Below are 22,782 nucleotides of genomic sequence, written 5' to 3' on the forward strand. Positions count from 1 at the left end.
TTAACTCTGTAATTTCCAAGGCCCAGGTGAGAAATTCTTGAGTTCTTCAAGGCAAACATACTACTTAGATCATTCTTAAACATCGCAACCCAGTCACCAATTTGTAGCTACATATTTACTGATCCAACTGTATCAGCCTTAAGTTTTCAATTAAAAATCTATTTTGAGCAGAGCAAAATGTATTCACTTTGCTGCTTTAGCACTTTGAGCACAACATGGGTGAATTTAAAACTCAAGCATGGCACTTGTTACAACATAGGTCTGGAAAATAATGAAAAACCAAAACAGAAACAAAAACTCCAATAGTTCAGCTTTTGAAACAGACTGCTCCAAGTCCCCTTCCCAAAGATATAATTGCTTAATATAAATAAGCTCCCCCCCCCCCCCCCCCCCCCCCCCCCCCCCCCCGGACACCAAGTTTCAGATTCAACAAAACTCTGGCTCTGTGGCCAATTTGAAATCCTGTGTTTTCCCCAAGCAATTTTATTGACTGAATCATGAAACAAAACTCCTATAAAATAACTAGGTAAACCACAGAAAAATCAGTAGGTTTTTATAAAAGCCAAAAAAGGAATCAAGTGGGGGATGGGGGAAAAAGGATGCTGGAAATGTAGGAGTCAGGCAACAAGATTGACAAAACCCATATATGCCATCCTACATATACTGTATCAATGGGTAATATGTTTTGATAGTCACATCTATGCAAGGAGCTTGAAGATTACTTTTTAATATTAACCAGAGTCTGCTGCTACATCATTACATTCTTTCTGATTATGATCAAGTCCCATGTTTTTTTACATGCAATACAAAACGTTGCATAGAAGAGGACATGGCAGGATCGTGAGAAAGAGTTGAGGCGAGTGGTTGGGGGGGGGGGGGGGGGGGGCGCACGGTGGGGTAACACGATTGGCTAACTCTTTCAAAGATCCATCACTGGCACAGTAGTCCAAATGAACACCTCTAGTGCTGCAAGAACCTTTTGGTGCAAGCAACAAACAATCTGCTGGAGGAACTTGGTGGGTCGATCAGCATCTATTGGAGGAAAGGAATTGTTGATGGTTCAGGTCAAAACCCTGATCTCTCCACAAGCACTGAGCATTCAGAGCATATTTGCTTTTATTCCTGATTTCCAGCATTGCAACATTCTGCTTCAGTAAAATCCAACCTTTATTTTTCCACTTAACAAGAAGTTCTCAATCTGTCTGCAAGGAAGATTTATTTGGTTCAACACTTGAATACATTTTATACATCAAGCATTTAATTAAAAAAACAACCTTAAAAAATTATAACAATTACACAATCAGTTGACAGAAATCAGAATAATCAGCATTTTAGGATTGATTTCAAAATTATAACAATTCTCAATGTGGAAAAAATATGGAGAGCAATGTAAACATTTTGAAATAAATTGCATATACATCCATTTTTATAATATTCTGATGGGAACTGTCTTGGCCTTGTTTTTATTGCTGGAGACATCAGATAGCAAATAATAGTGGCTATATGCAGATGATGCTTAATGATGTTCCACTGAAGCTTTACCGTCATTTTGTCTAGCAAACTGTAACATTCATTTCGAGTTTTAAAAAAAGTTCAGTCCTTGTACACAGCATTTGTATATCTTAATTAATTTCATTTCTTTCCATCAGTATTTCCAAGTCACTTTCGCCGTCTGTAACTTCGATGGCGGTCGTCATCGCGAGATTGATGCTCTCTGAAATTGTACATAAAACGTTATATCTGTACCACTGACACAAAAAATATTACTTTACAATGGAGAATTTACTCACTTCTCTTGCTTTTTCCTTGAATCTCTCTCCTTATTCCATTCTGGACTTCTTTTCCGCTCCCGTGGACTTCGACTGCGATTCCTTTTCCAATTGTCGCGATCTACAGTTTTACCACTTCCAGTAGATGGAGACTCAATTGAAGGAGATATTTTGTCATTGGATCTTCGTCTACAACAGAAAAATATGCCCACCCAAAAACACCATCAATACAAGCCCATTCCTGCACATTAATCCTGCAAAATTCAGTCACAGAGTCATACAGCATGGAAACAGGCCCTTCGGCCCAACTGGTCCTGCATTTGGTCCTATCCATGTACTTATTTAGATGGCTTTTAACTGTTGCTGATGTGCCTGCCTCAACCATCATTTGTGGCAACTCATTTCAAATACCCACCACTCTTTGCATGAAGAAGTTGCCCCTGATGTCCCTTTTAAATCTCTCGCCTCTGATCTTAAACCTATGTCCTCCTGTTTTTAGCATGCCCTCCATGGTAAAGACTATGTGCCTTCACCCTGTCTATGCCCATCATGATCATATACACCTTTATCAGGTCATCCCTCAGTCTCCTACACTCCAGGAAATAAAGTCCTAGTCTACGCAACCTCTCCTTGTAACTCAGGCCCCCAAGTCCAGGCAACATCTTGTAAATCTTTTCTGTACTCTTTCTAGTTTAATAACATCTTTCCTATAACAGGGTGACCAAAACTGTACACAATACTCCAAATGCAGCCTCACCGATGTCTTATATGACTACAATGTAACTTCCCAACTCCTGTACTCAATGCCCTGCTTGAAGGGTAGCATGCCAAACGCCTTCTTCACCACCCTATCTCCCCGTGATGCTGCTTTCAGAGAACTATACACTTGCACTCCTAAGTCACTATGTTCCATAACACTTCCCAGGGCTCTACCTTCACATTTATCTGGATTGAAAGCCACTTGCCAAGCCTCAGCCCACATACCCACTGATCAAGATCCCTCTATAATTTTCCATAACCTTCTACACTATCTAAAACACCACCTATTTAGTATCATCTGCAAACTTACTAACCATGCCTTGTACATTCACATCCAAATAGTTTATATAAATTACAAACAAGGGGACACATTACAAACAATGAGAGGAGTATATTCATTTCCTGTAAAGTTAAAGTGTTCCCAGTCATATAAATTTGCAAAACTATATTCATGCTCTACAGGTTCCTTAAGGACTCTTGGGCCTCTTCCAGCACGAAAAATGTGGTGTGATCAGCCCCTATAGCTTTCTGACAAATCCATTCCTGAATGCCCAAGTGCAATATTTAAACAACCCAATGAACTGTTCACACTTGGTGAAAGAAATGCAACACCTAGCCTTTTTCTCTCCCTCCACACCACTCTGGTCAAGCTTAGAAGCTTGTTTTAAGAAATCAATTCAAATGTCACATTCAATATTTACACATCTTCTACCAAGGATCACCTGATGGTTTAGTAAATAGCTGATCCCAACAGATCAAAGCCCTTACATCTTCAATCACTAGTCTACAATTTGACTTACTTTCTTTAAATTTATGATTCGGTAATATTTTTGGTATTATGTTTGCATGTTAGTGAAAAGAAAAGAATCTTTAAAGGTCAGTTATATGTCACAGGTCATTAACTTTATGCATTAAACTTTGGACAAACATCTATTCATTTATTGAAGGGGTTTTTTGGTTATTTTTTGAAATAAAGTATCCAAATTTAATTTCCTTGTCATGCTTGATTGAACAGTGGTGGGCCAGTCAGAATATTTGACAAAAATAGATTCCCACTGCCCCAAGTATCTAATTAGACATGTGCAAAAAAAATCATTTAAAACATCATTCATAATCTTTCTGTATGCTATAAATATTTTTAATTCTTTTCAGTTGTTAACTGTGGAATATTTTGAAAAACAAAGAGATAAACACCCTCACTACAAGATCAGTTCATTGAATCCAGCTAGATTTTCACCATTTCACAATCAAATTGAAATGAGCACAAATGTGGTCCACATACCTACGTGCAATTGCAGAGCTTTTTAAACATACAGAGCTTTGGCCTTCTTCTTCCATATTGTCAGAGTCATTCTGGTCTTTCCACTGTCTTGACAGTTCTTCCATGTGTACGTTAATTACATCCTTAATTATCTGTAAATTAGAAACAATAAATAAGATTGAATTTTAAATGCATCACAAAATGACAAGATCTTTATATACTACAAATCTATTTTGAAAACTGACTTCTGATTACATCTACAACCTAGCCTCCTATGAAAAGGCATTCCAGGGGTTCTAGGGAGGGGCTTCAGCTGTACACTGCCCACTGTTTTGTTGCCATTGAAGGCCCTGCCAGGCCTCATAGATGCAGAAGGATAATTTGTTGAGTCCTCTGCATCTGGCCAAGATTAGGTGGATGCAGATGGTGACCATGCACTGCAGGTTCAAACAGCAAGCCAAATTCAATGTGATTCATTATTATAATTCTGCTAGACATTTTTTTTGCCCTTCACTTGCATTTTTAATGAGATTCACTTAATGGACAAGGAAGAAAACAGAAAATGAATGGCAAATGATGTATGCATCATTGACATTATTAAATACAATATACTGGTTCACACATTCTTACCTCTGTGTAAGATTTTTTTGTTATATGAACATTCTTGGCTCTGTAGGATTGGCGACGGCGTTTGTAATCTCTCATTTCAGCAAGAATTTCAAGGTGTGACTTTGGTCCTTTCTGTTCCTCATCTACATAGGAATGAAAACAATTTTTGCTTACATGGCCTGCCTAATCAAAGTACAGATGTTATGTGCAATAACATTTCTCACAGCAAGTAGCTCACACTAGTGTCATGCCAATTATCTGTGATTCCAATTCTAAGGCAGGTCTTTGCTTATACACCAACAATGCAATTTAAAATAAGAAAACCTATCAGCATCAAATAGCTTAAAAATTAATGCATTTGTTTTGAACACTGGGTTATTACATTTAGACAAGTACATGACGTATTGGTACAATCACTCAAATAGACACTAAGAAATGAAATAACCTCACAAATAGAAGGCCAAAGGTTACAAATCTTGCCAAAGTATTCCAATTATAATCTATAATTATTAAATTATAATTTAATACAATTAGTATATTAAACAAAAACAAACCCAGTTCCCAAGAGCAATTTGAGCCATTAATTGCTGACGGTACTATTTGGTGCCCATTAAAATTTCTAATTTTAGGAAATACAAGATAATGACCCCTTTTTCTTGCCACCCCTCCCGCTCCACCCCCCCCCCCCCCATCTCCAATAGAGGAGATAATTCTTCTCCATCTACACATTTCCCTTCTTGAACACTTCAATTAGGGTACTTATTAAATATTCCAGCCTCTTGTGAAAACTATTCTATGCAGCCTATCCTAATATTTTTAGAAAATGGTATTCTGATGAATCTGCATACACTGTTATAATTTCCTGAAATGTGGTGGCCAGGACCAAATGCAAAGCTTGATATGGAGCCCAACCAGTACATTATATATAAATTAAAGTCCATTGTATTTTTAGCTTCCTGGTGATAAAGACCAACATCTCATTAACTTCTTGAATTATCTTTTGTCACTTATCTAGTAGTTTCGTAGTTTCTGAATGTGGACTCTCAAATTGCTTTGATTTTCTGTACCTAGAAAATCCCCTGATCAATCTTGGGTTGAAAGTGGATAACCTAATAGGTGCCAAATGGAATGCAACTACCAGTTTTCTCCACATTCTGGTAATGCCTTTTTGCATCTTTCTGCACCCAACTAATTTGATGTTACCAAGCAAACATGGATATACAGGTTCTTTATTCAACTTGTACCAACTATGTTATTTAACATTGTTACGAGTGATGTGGAATGCTGTATGATTAAAACTCTACAGCTTCACCCTACATTTGAAACTATTGTTGTGTTGTTTGCTTATAATACTGGATGAACAAACCAAGCTAGTTTAAACTAAGTAGTTGTTAAATAAAAAATTAAGTACAAACCTCGGCTGAGTTTTGCAGCAAGGTCCACGTACAAGTCACTGTCATTTTCAAAAGACCTAGATTTGTTTTTTTGCTGACTGGTTTCTTTGACAACATGTTCATAAATAGCCAGGCGATCCGCAGGAGTTAGGTCACAAATAGAACGTTGATGATTCTCAGGAACTTCAAGAGGTACTGAAGAATAATCACCTATGTATATTAACAATTTATTTAATTACTTCTAAACTTTACATAATTTCCAAAAAAAATTGCAAGTGTATAACTTTAACTATTGGAAAATGGGCTATCGTGTGTGGTCAAACAAAAACCCCAAATCTTATATTTTTAAAATTACAGAGACAGCTCTGAAGATATCTAGTATTCATAAATACCTTTCCAAAGAGTACATTTTTAAAAAGTCACAACCCTAATAGTGTCAACAGCACAATTATCTGGATATTAGTTATAGTCCTAACCTGCTGCCTCATAACAACAAAGTTGCCACCTCTTGACAGAGCTACCAGCTTGAGGTCCTCAATTAGGATGCTATTTTCAATTGGAAGATCTCCTCCCAACTCACTCAAAGCAAAATTTAGATCATTCCACCAAGAACTAATGGAGACCTGGAGTACATCTTCAGAAATTTTTTGGCATGAAGCCTGAAATCTCCTGTCAATGCACACCAAATTGAGGACGATAACTTATACAGATTTGACCCGAGGTTCTGCCTGCCTTGGTGAGCCATTCACACTCATCGCTCTTACCAAAAATCAAATACAGGAAAACATAAGTTTTACAAAGCCATCAGATTTTTCAGTCAAGAGTGAAATTTCTGTATTATTCACGCAGTGATATAACAAGAGACAATTGCTTTCAAGACAATTTAGCACTGAGTTGGTGGTTCAATGCATCAATTTGCTTCACCAGTCTGGGAGTCATCATGACATCTACACAAAAACCATCCTTTAACACATTTGGCTGGATTAGCTACAACCAGATAAAAATAAAGTCAACTTCCAATTCAGCCACTGCCCTGTACCACAAAGGACAATTGAAGTGGCAGCCATGACTATGTATCAGAAAGTGTAGGTAACAAATGGTTACAAAGAAATGCAACAAGTGCACATTCTAAAAAGTCTAGATTTTTACAATACATATTACATAATGAATTTATGTAATTAAAACAGCTCACAATAAAAAAAAATCTTATTGCTGAAGATTTAAATTAAATTCAATAGGTTTTGTAGAACAAAAATGAACTAAAGTCACACCAAATCTGATAAATCAAGCTTGAAAAAAATCTGGTTAAAAGGTGAGCAATACGCTTCAATGTCATAATAAGCTACAAAGCACATGAAGGTCTGAGTAAAGCACTGAAGATAGAGATAAAAGTCACACAGAAAAACAAATCCAATTATTGATCCTAAAATTGTTACTGTAATATTACCTAAGCTTTTCTATTTAAAACTAGGTTTGAGATATACCTGGGATGGCGTATTAGTCAACAATGCCAAATATGCCAATTCTACTCCATCTCAAGGATTTCACCTTTGAGTTGAAAATACTCAACATTTAACTATTTACTCAAAATGCATTTACAATCCATTAACCACTGGCAATGAAAGATGTTTTATTACATATGCAAGACTTACCTTCATTTATTGCTTATTTATTAAAACATCTACGTGGATGTTTTAATTAGCATACGGCAAAAAGTTGTTTCCAACCACGGCATCCTATGTGAACTAGAGGAGAGCTTGAACCCCTAACTTCTCCAGTGTAAAAGATGCTTCCAGCAGCATATTACCCTACTCAGCACATTTGCTACTGAAACTCTCATCTAGACTCAACTACTCAGTTAGTAATTGTTCAGTTGGTACCCCCCCCCTTCCTCTGCCCCCCCCAACCCCACCTCCCTTTAAAGATAAATTTGCTCAACACTTCGTACCTCATAACCTGTTCATCCATCATTGACTGGCCTACATTGGCTCCTGGTTCCTAAATGAGCCGGCTTTAAAATTTTCATTCTTAAATTACTTCATGACCTCAATCTCTGTACCTTTCTAAGCCGCTCCATCATAATAAGATAATAATTTCATTTTCCTCCAAATTTTAAAGATATTCTTTTAAAAAGTGATTTGTCTTTTTATGTAGCAGTTGTTTTGCGCAGCAAAAAACTTGTATTTGAAAATTAAAATAGTAATTAAATTCAACTTCTGTTCCCCCAGATAATGAAATCAGATATAGCAGACCACTAAAGTAAAGGCCTGCTAGGATAAAGTATTTTAATGCAAAGTAATTTGGTTTAAATAGGTCTATTCAGAAAACATTGAGCAAAGATCAATATTCCTTAATACAATCTTTGAAGTTCTATTTAACCAGTCCGGTTATGGTCCATTTTTAAAGGATATAATAATATTAAAAGGATACTGTATGACATCAAGTAAAATTCTGTGCAAATCTGTACATGAGGAGAACATTCTTTCATGTTCATCATTCCTCTGTCAAATATACTCACCCCTGTTACTGAAAGAGAAAAACCAAAAAGTTTAAATTATCATGTTCAAAATGAATTAAATATTTAATGAAATGTGCATCAGAATTACAATTTAGTTTGCTGTCACTGTAACAGCATAAATATTATGCATCAGCTGAAGTTTATAACTGGTTACAGGAACTAAAAGTTAACAGCTGATATAAAACAAGTTAAATCACACCCCATGGCCAAAATCTTTCACCTACATTGGGTGAAAGGGTACAAACCAATTGGACTTTTGCATAGATGTATTTTTTTTTATATATAAAATGTTGATTTATTCACCTGGGCTGAGGTCCAGTACATACACATCTAGCCTGGCCCTATGTCAATCAGCAGCCGATCATCATACAAGGGGTAACAAAAAGGAATATATAGAAGTAAATACTATGACTGGTACGTCATATTAAATGTGTAGCTGTTTTAAAATCTTCAAAAAGATAATAGATTACAGCTGCAAGTGTGACATTTTTTCTGGAGAATGAGTTGCAATTGAGAACATTGTGGGAGTGGAGCCTTATACTACATGGTAAAGCTGAATTAACAATACCTACATATTTTTATTCTAAACAATATCACTCAATTTTTTAAGAAATATATTTAGCAAGCACGGTTAAACATGTGCAGTCCTTCAATAAAGAAAACCATTCGATGGAACAAACAAGGAACTCTCATTCATCACCACTGCTCAGCAACAGTCCCAGGTTTACATGAACAATGATTTACAGGTATCTCTTTAACCTCATTTCTTAACTGCAAGGGTCAATGAGAAACACCAATCTTCGGTTCTGTTAACTATGTCAGTCCAATACTCTAAACACTGTTACTGACTGATGAAAGGAGAAATTCCACAAACTGTATTTTGTTCTACCTCATGAAGAAAACTGAGTCACGTTGTTCAAAGGCACTAGGCTTTTTAAAGAAACAAAATGGATTACAAAATATTATATTTCAACAGTCCTTTACCCCTGCATACATGAGTTAACTTTATACCAGATTTTAAAAGACTGAATAATTTCAGTCACAATCATACCAAGGGTAAACTTCAATAGACACCAGAACTAATTAAAACAAAGGTTAGCTAATTATCAAGAATTCATCATTAGCAGGTTACTGTATTAAAATGAAATTAAATATGAAGAACTTTCATTCCTAAATCTTGTTTCAATGGTCATCTAAATGTGATTGATAAATGATATGCAAGTACATTGAGGATCTGCAAATCAGGGGAAAAAAATTGAACCTTTAAACGTCTCCAATAAAGTATTTATTTATTTTAAGTCCTCAAGGGAATAAAGTAAATGAATGCCAGAATAATATTCAATATTAATACAACAGTAAGACTTGAGAAAATATATTTGACATTGTTCACTAAGGATATTACAATGTTTAAACAGAATAATAGATTTCTTTGTTCCAGACAAAGCTGCTGAAGGGATTCAGAAATTATACCAGAAATCTGTTACCTTTGCAGTCAATGTAACAGATGGGGATGATGATTTTGGGTTGGCTCTATTCCATCATATAAGAATATAGATCCACAAGCATGTCACTTAGTCCCTCAAGCCTGTTCTGCTATTCAGCTGGAAAACTGTTGCTTCTTAAATACCCTGATCCAAAAGAAATCTATTAAATTCAGTCTTGAAGTTCAAATGACCCAGCATCAACAGCCTCTTGGCTATTCCTAATACCCTTTAGGAGTATGGAGAAAATATGGTGTGAATCCAATGATGAATTGTGTGAAATAGTCTCCTGCATTCTGGAAGGAATTCCCCAAGTTTAATTTGATTGCACACATTTCTTTTCTCCCCCAGCCAAAAAGAGGACAGTCACATAGCAGTTTGCAATATCTAGTGGGCAGGCTAATCATTAATGGGCCTGGTGTACTTTTATTTCTAATGTTCATAATTATATTTTATTCATTGTGTGTGATATTACAGATACACTGATTGAAAGTAAACTACATAATCACTGAAATAACTGAAGGTCCAGTTGTACAAATTATGGACAAGAATAGCTATTTCAAGATGACTATTTTGAAGAGGCACTGCCAGTAAGAGTGCCAGTAACCTACATTAAATTTACATTGCAATCATACACTAGTGATCTTTATAATATTGGAAAGTGATGCAGATTTTTACTTACTTTGTGAAAATGTTCTCTCTTCTTTTCCAAGTGGAGCTTTACTTCTTGCTTCTTGAATTATCCGAGTTTGCAAATCTTTGTCTAAGTAGAACAAGATAATACAGGCCTTTTTGTACAACAATGTACGATGGTATTTCATACATGGAAACGTATACCAAGAAATGAACAAATCAAATAAGATATTCAAAAAGGGATACTCTAGAGCAGTGTTCCTCAACAATCGGCCTGTGGATCAGTGCGGTTTTGCAGTGGTGGCCTCACAAGTCCGTGAGGTCAGATTAAAAGTAAGTTTATAAAATATTTTAAGGAAAAGAATGACAGACTTTTGAGATTGCTGAATGGAAGCAGTAGATCACAAATCCCCAAACAGCTCATATTAAGCTTACCGTCCCATCTTCTGCAGCTTCAGGCCTTCTATTTCAAAAACAATGTACCGCCGGCCCATCACATTGCCAAATGCAAATCACCACTTGCAATAGGCAAATGTCCTTAATGATAGATGACTGTAATACAGTCTTGTATTGTATAGCTGTCAAATGATATTACTTCATATAGAATTACTATGTTGCAGAAGACATTGAATCCCAATAGAGAGAGTGAAAATGTCAGCCGGTTTGTATTAAAGTTAGATGAGTTGACTGACATTTGTCACACTGTGGTTCCTGTTCATATGCCTGTGAAGGGCCTTTCATGAAGATTCACTTTGCTGTGAAGAACTTCCAAAAACTAGAAATGGTGCGAATTTTTATTTGAGTTCTTCACGAGAATGTGACAAGGCATGGACTCATGGGACCATTGCACTGGAATTCGCACTAATGGAGCAGTCACAAAGGCAAGTAGACATTCAGGTTTTGTGGCCAGAGGGATGTAGACAATGCATTACTTCATTCACTGAGGTACTGGCAGCCAAAAAATTATCTCCAGATCTTAACAATGCCCTCATTATTGTACTGCAAATTTTGTTAAGGGTCAAGCCCTCAATTCTCCCATCTTTGCTGCTGTGTATGAAGAAATGGGGACTGACCACCATCCCTACTTTTGCATGCTGTAATGTAGAAGCTGACCCATGTAGACCCATGAAGCTACCAAATGTAGAAGCTTAAGTACTTAAGCAGGGATATGAACTGCAATGTGAACTTAAAGTCTTTTGTCTCAAATTAAGTCTCCTTTGATATTTATAATGAATATTAGAAATATATAATCACTTCAATCACCTATATCTATCTATACAGGGAAGAGAATCCAGAGCATTTGAAATGGTAAACAATGTCAGTTTTTTTTAAATAAAGAATGCAATTTTGTGGAATCTGTGCTTGCATATTCCCCTTCTGTTTCTTGTATCTCTCTAACTAATGGTTGCTAAGCAACACGCATAGGAAAAGTTTAGAAGGTTATGGGTCAAACACTGGCAAATGAGACTAGCTTGGATGGACACCTTGCTCGGCATGGACCAGTTGGGTCGAAGTGCCTGTTTTCGTACTGTATGACTCTATGACTATAATGCAATCCAAAAAGAAAGTTGGGTACAATTGTTTTGACATGTTCCATCTTTCCAGCTCTTGCTGCCAACAAAAAGTCAATCTGATTTTCCAATATGACACATCATCCTATCTAAACTCAACTTTGCAAAAATTCAAATAGTGCTTCCCTTGACTCTGATCCACAGAAAGGAAGGCAACTGATTTGTGACCCATTCTCATCTGTAACCACCTGGATCTTGCTGTTGCCAATTTCAGAAGGCAGGTTGCTGCAACTGTCAACTATCAAGAGCTTGAAGTTACAATTTCAAAACCTGACTTAACCAGCTTCTGGATGAAAAATACAAAGCATCCAGAACTCAGTAAACTTGGTGTCAAAGCCTTACTGCCATTCCACTTACCTTTGTGACCATGGATTTTCAGCAACGACAGCAAATAAAAGCATGTACCAAAACAGACTGAGGTTTGGAAAGATGCTATGTGTATTATTGTCTGACATTTATTATTGAATTGAAAAGATCATGGAAATATGGCAGTTCCAAAAGTCTCATTATGATACTGTAATCCTCATTAGGATATATTTAAAACTAAATTATCCATGATGTGCATTTTAAAGTAAATTATCAATCTCCCTTGCTATTATGCCTTTAACTATGTTTTCACAAAAATAATTTTCTGGTGTCCACTATTTACTTTGAAAATGGAACATGCATAAAAAGTAAAACACCCTACCCAACTCTACCAGACAGATAGGGCCTGCATTTTAAAAAAATGACCATGTTCACTTCCTTTCAACGGTGTCTTCTAGAAGAAAACTTTATGTTCAGATCATTCAACTGAATTAAACATCACTGTGTGCGCTCATGTTCAAATCCAGCAGCAGAAAACAAAATTGGCCAGGAACTTAAAAGAGATCCACCAGTTTAGACAAGTAGCAGCCAAGCCTTGGTATCAAAAAGGTTGAGAAACACTGCTCTAGAGTTTATTCAGTTTGCTTTTGTAAAGAAAATGTATCTCAAATGTTTAAACAATAATATAACATTAAGTATAACCATATGCCCACAAAAAGGTTTAATGGATACAAAACTTCCAGATCTTTTGCTCCAAGTCTGCAACTAAAACAATTCTACATAGTTAAAATGCTTTATAATCAGATAAATTCAAGGGTTTATTGAAATTTTAGAGATATACTTCTATTAACAAGCATAATAAAAAACACCAGCCGGGTGCATTAGAAATGGTCTCAGAGAAGGATTAAGACTCACACTGAGCTGCTTAGATATCTATCTGTATCTTTTATACTGAAAAAATAATAAATATTACATTATCATTAACATTATGTCAATCAGTTTATCAGGAAATGTAAAAGTTGCAGTTGTAGAAATAAAGTTACTCTCCTTGAACACTGACATTATACTCACCCATTTTAAAGGTAGGTACCAGAGTCTTCTCATAGGCAAATGAGGGGTCATACATCTCTGCCTAAATGTTATAAGATTCAAGGAAACATTATAAAATTAAAATTTGAAGTTACATAAAAACCTCAGATACAAGTGCTTAACTACTTAAGACCAGAAATTAAGAATGAAAGGTTTTGACACAAAGTTACCACATTATGAAAAATTTAGTCTCCTTCAATGGTCAATGACACCTCACTTAAAATGATCCCACAAATCTCCTAGAACACATGGAAAGGAATATCATGGATTTTCTGGTCACCTTCATGACTCACTGCAAACACTGACATAGGTGTGCTGAAGCAGTTGGGCATCTTGCTGTGTGGTCCAAAATAAATCTACACGTAGCTGATAGTTCCACAAAAATCTCTCAGCTATCTGCAGTTCATGGGTCAGCTCATGTCAGATATCCGCACGTGGGGTCAAACACAGAAATCTGAGGCAAGCTGGAGACAAGATGCTATCATTGGACCTACTGCTGAGTCCAGCAGCTGATAAGCCAAGCATGGATGAAAGATGCATTGCACATCCAACCCCTCAGCTTCATGCTTGAACTGGCTGGCAAAACAACTGAGGGCTTATTCATTAGAAGGTGGTAACTACCACTGCAAGAAAGATGAGTGATTTACCTATTTTACTTTGTTTTTAAATATATGCTATCATTTTAAAGATGCCTGTAATCAAATTTCTTCTTTTTAATTGTGTAACTCTGAGGTTTTACATAGAACAGTAAAGCACAGGAACAGGCCCTTCAGCCCACAATGCCTTAACTGACCATGAAGCCAAATTAAATTAAATCTCTTCTGCCTGCATATGATCTATATCCCTCCATTCCCTGAATATTTACATTTCCATCTAAAATCCTCTTAAATGCCACTATCGTATCTGCTTCCATCATCACCCCGGCAGCCTGCTCCCGGCATCTACCACTGTGTAAAAAAAATACTTGCCCTGCATATCTCCTTTAAACTTTCCTCCTCTCCCCTTAAACACATATCCTCTAGTATTTAACATTTCTACCATGGGACAAAGATTCTGTCTATCCAATCTACACTTCTCATAATTTTATAAACTGCTATCACCTCAGCCTCTGACATACCAGAGAAAAATTTCTCCCAACCATCAGAAACAGCTCCAAAGGTCTTCACTGCTAGCATCTGACACCCAAGGTCCCCTCACAGCAATGCGACCACTCCAAGTCACACGACACTTCTGAGGTACAGAGAACCAGCTTGGCTGATGCTCCACATCAGTTCAGATTAGTACATACAACAACTGTGGGCAGCAAATGCAAGGAGTGGGCCAAAACCAGGATAATCAGCCTAATATCACAAAATTTACATTTTACTTATATTGCAAAAAAAAAGGAAGAAGGGAAAACTGTAGTTACAAAATGTTACTGGTGAAAATAATCCAAGAAGTTTGGAATACAGACCTGATATTACCTGTCCCACAGTTTTTATCTTCCTGTGTTCCCTAGATTTTAGGAAGATCCCCATGGATTAGAAACTAGATCCTTGCCTTTTCTCTTTTTCATCATTGTAAAGTAAGTCTGACATTAGTAATAGAGAAAATGCTGGAATTTATTATGGGAGACATTACGATGGGCACAATATCATAAAATGAAGGTCAATTCTGCCATGAACTCATGTTTGACAAATTTAGAGATTGTGTGCGTTTTAACTAGCAGGTGGATACAAGATATTTGGATTTTCAAAAAAAGCTTTCAATAAAAACACACGAAAGGGTATCATACAAAATGAGGACTCATGGGATTAAGGAGCAACATTATGACGGATCGAGTAGGAGAATTCAGGTCATTTGAATTGATGGTCTGTAATTCTTGGTATACCTTAAGGACTAGACAGCTATCATCCATTGCTGAAGTATGGCGACTCTTTGCATGCTGCTCTTAGCAGACCCATTCATTACATTTATCATAATCATTCTGTTCTTTTAAATCTGAATTCTAACACTAAGAATTTCTAACATTTTCTTCAATCTATCAGATTCTTCAAGGATCGCTCATACGCTAAAATATGAACTCTTGATCTCCCAACCTACCTCATTGTGGCCCTTGCACTTTATGTCTTTACCTGTACTGCACTTTCTAGGTAACTGCAACACTTTATTCTGCATTCCATTTTCCTTTTTACTACCTCAATGTACTTATGTACGCCATGACCTGCACAGATGGCACACAAACAACAGCTTTTCACTGTATTTTGGTGCATATGACAATAATAAACCAATTCCAATACTTGGGATTCACTATTTACAATCTGCATCAATGACTTAGATGAGGGGACCAAATGTGAGGTTAATCATTTTTGCTGAAAATACATAAGTGGCTGGGAAAATAACCCGCACGCAAAGAAACCATGAAAGTACATAGACAAATTAAATAAACAGACAGGTATGTGGAAGATGGAATATGTAGGAAAAGATGAGATTATCCAGCTTACTAAAAATGAAACAGCAGATTATTAATTAAAATTGGGAGGGAACACAAAATATTTTTTATTCAGAGGGAACCAAAAGCCTCAGTAAACAAATCGCAGAAATTTAACATGCAGGAATAGTAAGCATTAGAAAAATTAATGGTTCTTTACTGTTTTTCAAAAAAGGATTTGAGGATAAGAGTAGAGTGATCTAATTGCAATTATATATGGCTCTGATGAAATCCCAACTGGAATACCAAGTAGTTTTGGTCCTACCAAGGACAGATCTAGCTTTAACAGAAAAAACCCCACCAGTATTGCCATCTGCCAAAACTTTCAATATTTCTGAATACCAGAGGCAATGATAAAAACCCTTTTTCAAAAATTAACATAATTAAAAGCAGTTATATCTTAAACTAAGCACATATTTAACAAATATCTAACAACATACAAACCTGTTCCTCTCTAGAATATCCCAGTTTTCTTAGCCTGCAAGAGGCAACATGTTTTTCCAGTGATGATTTTGGAAGCCTGTGATTTCCATCAAATGGACAAGTAACCATTGGATCAGGCTGGAAAATTTTATGGGATGCAAAGTTACTTACAGGATTAAAAAAATGAGCAATACCAATGAAAATAGTAGTCAACATACAGGGAACTTTATATAAATAGACACCAGTTCAATGTATAAACTAAACCCAACAATTGTTCATGTCTTTAGCATTCAAGTTAAATCCTCAAAAATCTTGAAATTTCCCACCACAGTATGCTCCTTCATTCTGTAATGAAGGAAGTTTGAGATACCATAGACAATGAAAAAGGTTATCAAAAATTACAGGAGGATCTTGATCAGCTGGGCAAGTGGGCTGAGGATTGGTAAATGGCTCTCAATTCAGATAAGTGAGAGGTGTTGCATTTTAGGAAGTCAAATCAGGGTAGACATACAGTGACTAGTAGGGCCCTGGGGAGTATTGTGGAACAGAGGGACCTAGGGATACAAGTACATAGTTCACTGAAAGTGGCATCACAGGTAGAGAGAGTGGTGAAGGCGGCATTTGGCATGCTGGCCTTTATCAGTCAGGGCACTGAGTATAGGAATTGGGACTTTATATTGCAGCTGTACAAGACGTTGGTTAGGCCATATTTGGAGTATTATGTACTTCAGTCACCCTATTTTAAGGAAGGCGTCATTAAGTTGGAAAGAGTGCAAAGAAGATTTATGAGAATGTTACTAGGACCTGAGTTATAGGAAGAGGTTGGGCAAGGACTTTATTCTTTGGAATGTAGGAGACTGAGCAGTGACCTTTTAGAGGTGTATAAAATCATGAGGGACATAGATAGAGTGAATGCACACAATCTTTTTCCCAGGGAAAGTGAACCAAAAACTAGAGGGCATAGGATTAAGGTGAAACGGAAAAAATTTAAAAGGGATTTGAAGGGCATCTCCTTCATGGAGAGGGTGATGCGTATGTGCTGCAGAGAAAGTAGTTGAGGCAGGTACAATAATGACATTTAAAAGACATTTAGATAAGTACATGGATTGAAAAGGTTTAGAGGGATACGGGCCAAACATGGGCAAATGGGACTAGCTTTGGCGGGCACTTGAATTGCATAGACAAGTTGGGCTGAAGGGCCTGTTTCCGTGCTGAATTATTCAATGACTTTGAAAGAGAAACCCTTCCGCTGCTTTAATGCGTTCTGTTCATGTTTTTAAAAGTAAATCAGATATTCTGATTATGAAGTGTGTTTAATTTTTGATCCCAAAAAAAGACACATGGGAGAACATACTAGAATAAAGAAATAGGCAAACTGTACTGTCCAATGTGTGTACAACACTTCTGAAATTTATTTACTTAATAACAACATGGTAGTGGCTGCACACTGCATTCCTTGACATGCATGCGCCATCTTAATTGCTGTAAATTGTACTACATTTCCAAAGTTTGCTTGCAGGAAATAGATTACTTTTCCAAAATTCAATTGCATTTAGTTAAGGTGGAATTGCATTATCACCATTGATCCAGTCTTGCAATTACAAACTTGATTTGTTCTCAACAATATTCATGTTTAGTTATAATTAAGAAGCAAAAGTAGAGTAAAAGATTCAGATAAATGTGGAATTTTCAATCAAGGAGCAAGATTTCAATCAATGATGTTTTGGTTGAAAATAGACCCAAAGAACAGATGGGATAACAGCTGAAAATCCAAAATTATTATCGATTAGATGCCAGAATGAATCTTTGGTTGAACCCCAAATTGCATAAAATAAGTCCCATGAGTGAAAGCTCCCCACTAGTAAAGCAAAAATAAATACTCATCAACTTCTAGTCCTGGCAACAGTCAGCTCAGATACAAGCACTTCAGCAAGTTATCCTCTATCTTAGATCCAAGTGCTCTATAAATGTATCATTTAAAACCCCTTGTTCAGTGCTTCACTTTAGCGATGTTCATGTTGAATTATTTCATTGCCTACACTGCAACAAATAACAACATTCAGAGACAATTGGATACGCAAATTACATACATGGAAGAGTGGACTACTGTATATTATTGCAGCCTTAGTGTCATCGTCAACAACCTCGGTTGTATCTGTGATTTTTGTTTCTTGGGAAGTCCATGCCCCATCCCCAGTCAATAACGAGGATTATGTACTTGGCATGGGGGCCACAACTCAAGGGTCACTGAATCTTTTGGGGTGGGGGGGGGGGCAGAGAACAAAATGGCAATAGTGCAAATGGGTTTTTGATGATTGGCATGGACTTGTTTCTGCGCCATATGACCATGACAGTTAGGCATTTCTTAAGAAAGACTAATCAGAAGGTGGAGGAAAGTCAAATCTAAAATTACGCCAAACAACTCAATGTTCAACAACCTTTTCCCAACAAGGCAGTTTTCTATAAGTGGGAATCATCTTTGTTTTCTTTTTAAAAACTGTTCTAAACCAAATAAAGCAGTTAAAGCAGTGTATTGTAAGAAACACAGCAACAGTAAACTGTTTTTAATTGCTCCTTTAATTGACACAAGTGTTTCATTATAAAGTTACCGTGAATGATTTACAATTGAAAAATATTAATTATGAGCAGCCACTTGTATGTTTGGTAGTGGTTGCATATCACACACGAGTAGATATACTTCAGAAGCCGAGTACACAACCTCATTATTCATCAGGGATGGGGCACGGACTTTCCATGAAACAAAAAACATGGGTATCACCCAAGGCTGTTGACGATAAGACTGAAGATTAATGACCTACAGCGCTCCAACCCTCCATGTATGTAACTTCTATTAAGTTTATGTTTCTTAGAACAAACACACCAGGTCCACACTCCCGACTTCCAGTATTTCCAATACTGGCCACCCACCAACTATTGATATTTCACCACTTGCTTGCACAAGGCATCAAATACAACTTATCTCACAGCAAACAGGATTATCAGATACCCACAGGAGGGAGCTCCAAAGGCTTACCAACACTCCCATCAAAATAAGAATGAACTCATGAACACTTGGATGAGGATGTGGAAGGGTGGGTTAGTAAGTTTGCTGATGACACAGGGTTGGCAGTGTTGTGGATAGTGTAGAAGGCTGCTGTGGATTACAACAGATATTGATAGAATGCAGAGCTGGGCTGAGAAGTAGCAGATGGAGTTCAACCCGAATAAGTGTGAAGTGATACACGGGAGATCATATTCGAAGGCAGAATACAAGGTTAATGGCAGGAATCTTAGCAGTGTGGAGGAACAGAGGGATCTTGGGGTCCACGTCCGTAGATCCCTCAAGGTTGCCACACAGGTCGATAGGGTCAAGAAGGTGTATGGAGTATTGGTCTTCATTAGTCCGGGTATTGAGTTCAAGAGCCATGAGGTGATGTTGCAGCTCTATAGAACTCTGGTCAGACCACACTTGGAGTATTGTGTTCAATTCTGGTCGCCTCATTATAAAGGATGTGGAAACTTTAGAGAGGGAGCAGAGGAGATTTACCAAGATGTTGCCTGGATTGGGGAGCATATCTTATGAGGATAGGTTGAGCGAGCTAGGGCTTTTCTCTTTGGAGAGAAGGAGGATGAGGTGACTTGATAGAGGTGTACATGATGATGAGGCATAGATCGAGTGGACAGTCAGAGACTTTTTTGCAGGGTGACAATGGCTAACACGAGGGGACGTAATTTTAAGGTGATTAGAGGAAGATATAAGGGGGATGTCAGGGGTAAGTTTTTTTTTTACACAGAGAATGGTGGGTGCGTGGAATGCACTGCTGACAGGGGTTGTGGGGGCAGATACATTAGGGACATTTAAGAGACCCTTAGATGGACACATGAATGATAGAAAAATAGGGGGCTATGTGGGAGGGAAGGATTAGGTAGATCTTAGAGCAGGATAAAATGTCGGCACAACATTGTGGGCCGAAGGGCCTGTACTGTGCTGTAGTGTTCTATGTTTTAGTATCTGGATCCACATATAGTAAAGAGATGTGTGCAAGTGAATGATGCTGTCTGACAAATTCAAAGGTGCAGGAATGTATGCTGAATGACACACTGAAGTTCAGTGTAGTCACTGCAAAGGCTTTGTGGGAAAGGGCCATAGTCTGGGGGGGCTGCTGTCTGGACACTGAGGGACTTCGCCCCCTGTAACAACTTCCCAAATGCTTCACGGGTGTACTGTTTGAAGAGAATACGAGTGGTTCTGAAACATGAGTGGCACTGCTGTCGTGTAAAAAAAAAGTATTGAATTGACCGTATAATGAATGCAATGAACGATGTACAGACCTATTTAATACAACATTAAGAAACACTTTTCCCACAAAGAAACATTTTTTAAAAATTAAATCTACAGATAACAAATCAGCAATTAACGAGGACTTGAGGTTCAACAAGCAGTAACTGGTATATTGAGAGAAAGCAGAGGAACACACAACCAGGAATATATTGTGCACATACACGGAGACATACAGTACTGGACATGCTAACACTGTAGGCAAGCAGATTAATTCCAGGAACAAGTACACATGAAGGACAAATGTCTATCGTAACAGTGGCCTTCCAGTTGACGTTGACTCAGCAATTTCTTTGCACCCTGGTGTTTAATAATAAACAATAAACTAATTTGAAGGCTGCCGAGCAGCAAGGCTACAAGTGGGGGATCAGTGGCAAGGGAACTGCAGGGAGGGGGAGGGAGGAGGGAGGGGGAGGGGGGAGGGAGGAGGGAGGGGGAGGGGGGAGGGGGGAGGGAGAGGAGGAGGGAGGGAGGGGGAGGAGGAGGGAGGGAGGGGGAGGAGGAGGGAGGGAGGGGGAGGAGGAGGGAGGGAGGGGGAGGGAGGGAGGAGGGAGGGGGAGGGAGGGGGAGAGGGAGGGGGAGGGAGGGGGAGAGGGAGGGGGAGGGAGGGGGAGAGGGAGGGGGAGGGAGGGGGAGAGGGAGGGGGAGGGAGGGGGGAGGGGGGAGGGGGGAGGGGGAGGGAGGAGGAGGGAGGGGGAGGGAGGGGGAGGGGGAGGGGGGGAGGGGGAGGGGGAGGGGGAGGGGGGGAGGGGGAGGGGGAGGGGGGGGAGGGGGAGGGGGAGGGGGGGGAGGGGGAGGGAGGGGGAGGGGGAGAGGGGGAGGGAGGGAGGGGGAGGGGGGGAGGGGGAGGGGGGGAGGGGGAGGGGGAGGGGGGGAGGGGGAGGGGGGGAGGGGGAGGGGGGAGGGGGGGAGGGGGGAGGGGGGAGAGGGAGGGAGGGGGAGGGAGGGGGAGGGAGGGGGAGGGAGGGGGAGGGAGGGGGAGGGAGGGGGGAGGGGGGGGGGGGAGGGGGGGGAGGGGGGGGGGGGGGGAGGGGGAGGGGGGAGGGGGGAGAGGGGGTAGGGGGGAGGGGGGAGGGGGGGAGGGGGAGGGGGGGAGTGAAATCAGTGGCAAGTGGACGGGGTGGGGGGATTAGTGGCAAGGGGACCAGTGGACAGGAGATAATCAGTTGCTGGGGTACGAGGCTGTTCAGTTGCAAGGATGTGTGACCCATACGATAGCAACAGGTCGGTGTGCCCGGGCCCCCCACAACATAGTGCAGGCCCCTCTTCCCGGGTACCTGCCCACTGAACCGGCCCCAGCCCCTCTCACCGGCCGCTGCGGGTCCCCCGCCTCGCCGCTCCAGCCCAGCGCGCTCAGTGCGCCCTCCACGGCCAGGGCGCAGTGCTGGGTGAACCGCGCCAGCTCGCTCACTCGCTCCAGTCGGCCCTGCAATCGTTTCGAGTACTCGATGTTGGCCTCCTCCACCGCCGCCGCCATCTTGCCGCTGCCGTCACGTGATCCGCGGGCCGCCCAGTCCGCCCTCCGGAAGTGCGGGGTCTATAGCCACGCCCTCCTTGCGTCACCTCCGGCTGTGATTTGCCGCCCAAACCCGCGGCTAGTCGGCCCTCCTGTCGCTGATGAAGCCTCGCCGTGGCGTCCATTCCACTTTTCTTCAATGGGCTCCATCCGGCAAAGACAACTTTTTACAGGGTTTCAGGGCAGAGTTTTATTTTTACTTTAAGTATCCAGAGGCCTGGATAAATGCTGCAGATGCGGCAGCTGGAGAATTTACCTGGTTAAACAAAATGTGGAACTACCAGCCAGTGGCGGGGGAGGTGACCACGAAGCTGCCAAATTGTTGGTTCTTTGACATCCCTAAATGAAGGAAATCTGTCTGTTCTGGGGAAGTAGGGAAACAGGCCCTTTGGCCCATCTATACTAACCCCCTTTACCCGCACTCACTGGATAGGTACATGGATTGGAACAGTTTAGAGGGATATGGGCCAAATGCAGACAAGTGGCAACTACCTCAAGAAGGCACCTTAGCACAGGCAAGTGGGGCCAAAGGGCCTGTTTTCTTGCCCTATAATTCAGTGACACTAGGTCTGTAGCCTTCAATGCCTTGGCAATTCATGTGTCCATCCAGATACTTTTTAAACACTGTGAGGGGACCAGCCTCC

At 39.5% G+C, this 22,782-nt stretch overlaps 1 protein-coding gene across 1 annotated transcript; it reads right to left on the bottom strand.

Moving 5' to 3' along the window:
• Positions 1 to 1,204: 1,204 nt before the first annotated feature.
• snrnp48 (small nuclear ribonucleoprotein 48 (U11/U12)) lies at positions 1,205 to 22,119 on the bottom strand. The gene is made up of 9 exons (XM_052023763.1): positions 21,932 to 22,119; positions 16,305 to 16,421; positions 13,373 to 13,433; positions 10,474 to 10,554; positions 5,814 to 6,002; positions 4,420 to 4,541; positions 3,811 to 3,941; positions 1,791 to 1,958; positions 1,205 to 1,714 (listed from the first exon to the last, which is right to left on the bottom strand). Exons 1-9 carry the CDS (start codon positions 22,097 to 22,099, stop codon positions 1,660 to 1,662), a joined length of 1,092 nt encoding a protein of 363 aa, XP_051879723.1. The 5' UTR covers positions 22,100 to 22,119; the 3' UTR covers positions 1,205 to 1,659.
• Between the last annotated feature and the right edge of the window lie 663 nt (positions 22,120 to 22,782).

Source organism: Pristis pectinata, chromosome 9 (genome assembly GCF_009764475.1).
Source record: "Pristis pectinata isolate sPriPec2 chromosome 9, sPriPec2.1.pri, whole genome shotgun sequence".
Lineage (NCBI taxonomy): Eukaryota > Metazoa > Chordata > Chondrichthyes > Rhinopristiformes > Pristidae > Pristis > Pristis pectinata.

Excerpts from the sequence above, each read along its gene's own strand:
- snrnp48 (XM_052023763.1), bottom strand. The coding sequence starts at position 22,099 with ATGGCGGCGGCGGTGGAGGAGGCCAACATCGAGTACTCGAAACGATTG. Across the intron at positions 10,555-13,372 it reads GGTACCTACCTTTAAAATGG|ACAAAGATTTGCAAACTCGG; the intron begins GTGAGTATAATG and ends TGTTCTACTTAG. Across the intron at positions 3,942-4,419 it reads CAAAAAAATCTTACACAGAG|ATAATTAAGGATGTAATTAA; the intron begins GTAAGAATGTGT and ends TCTAATTTACAG.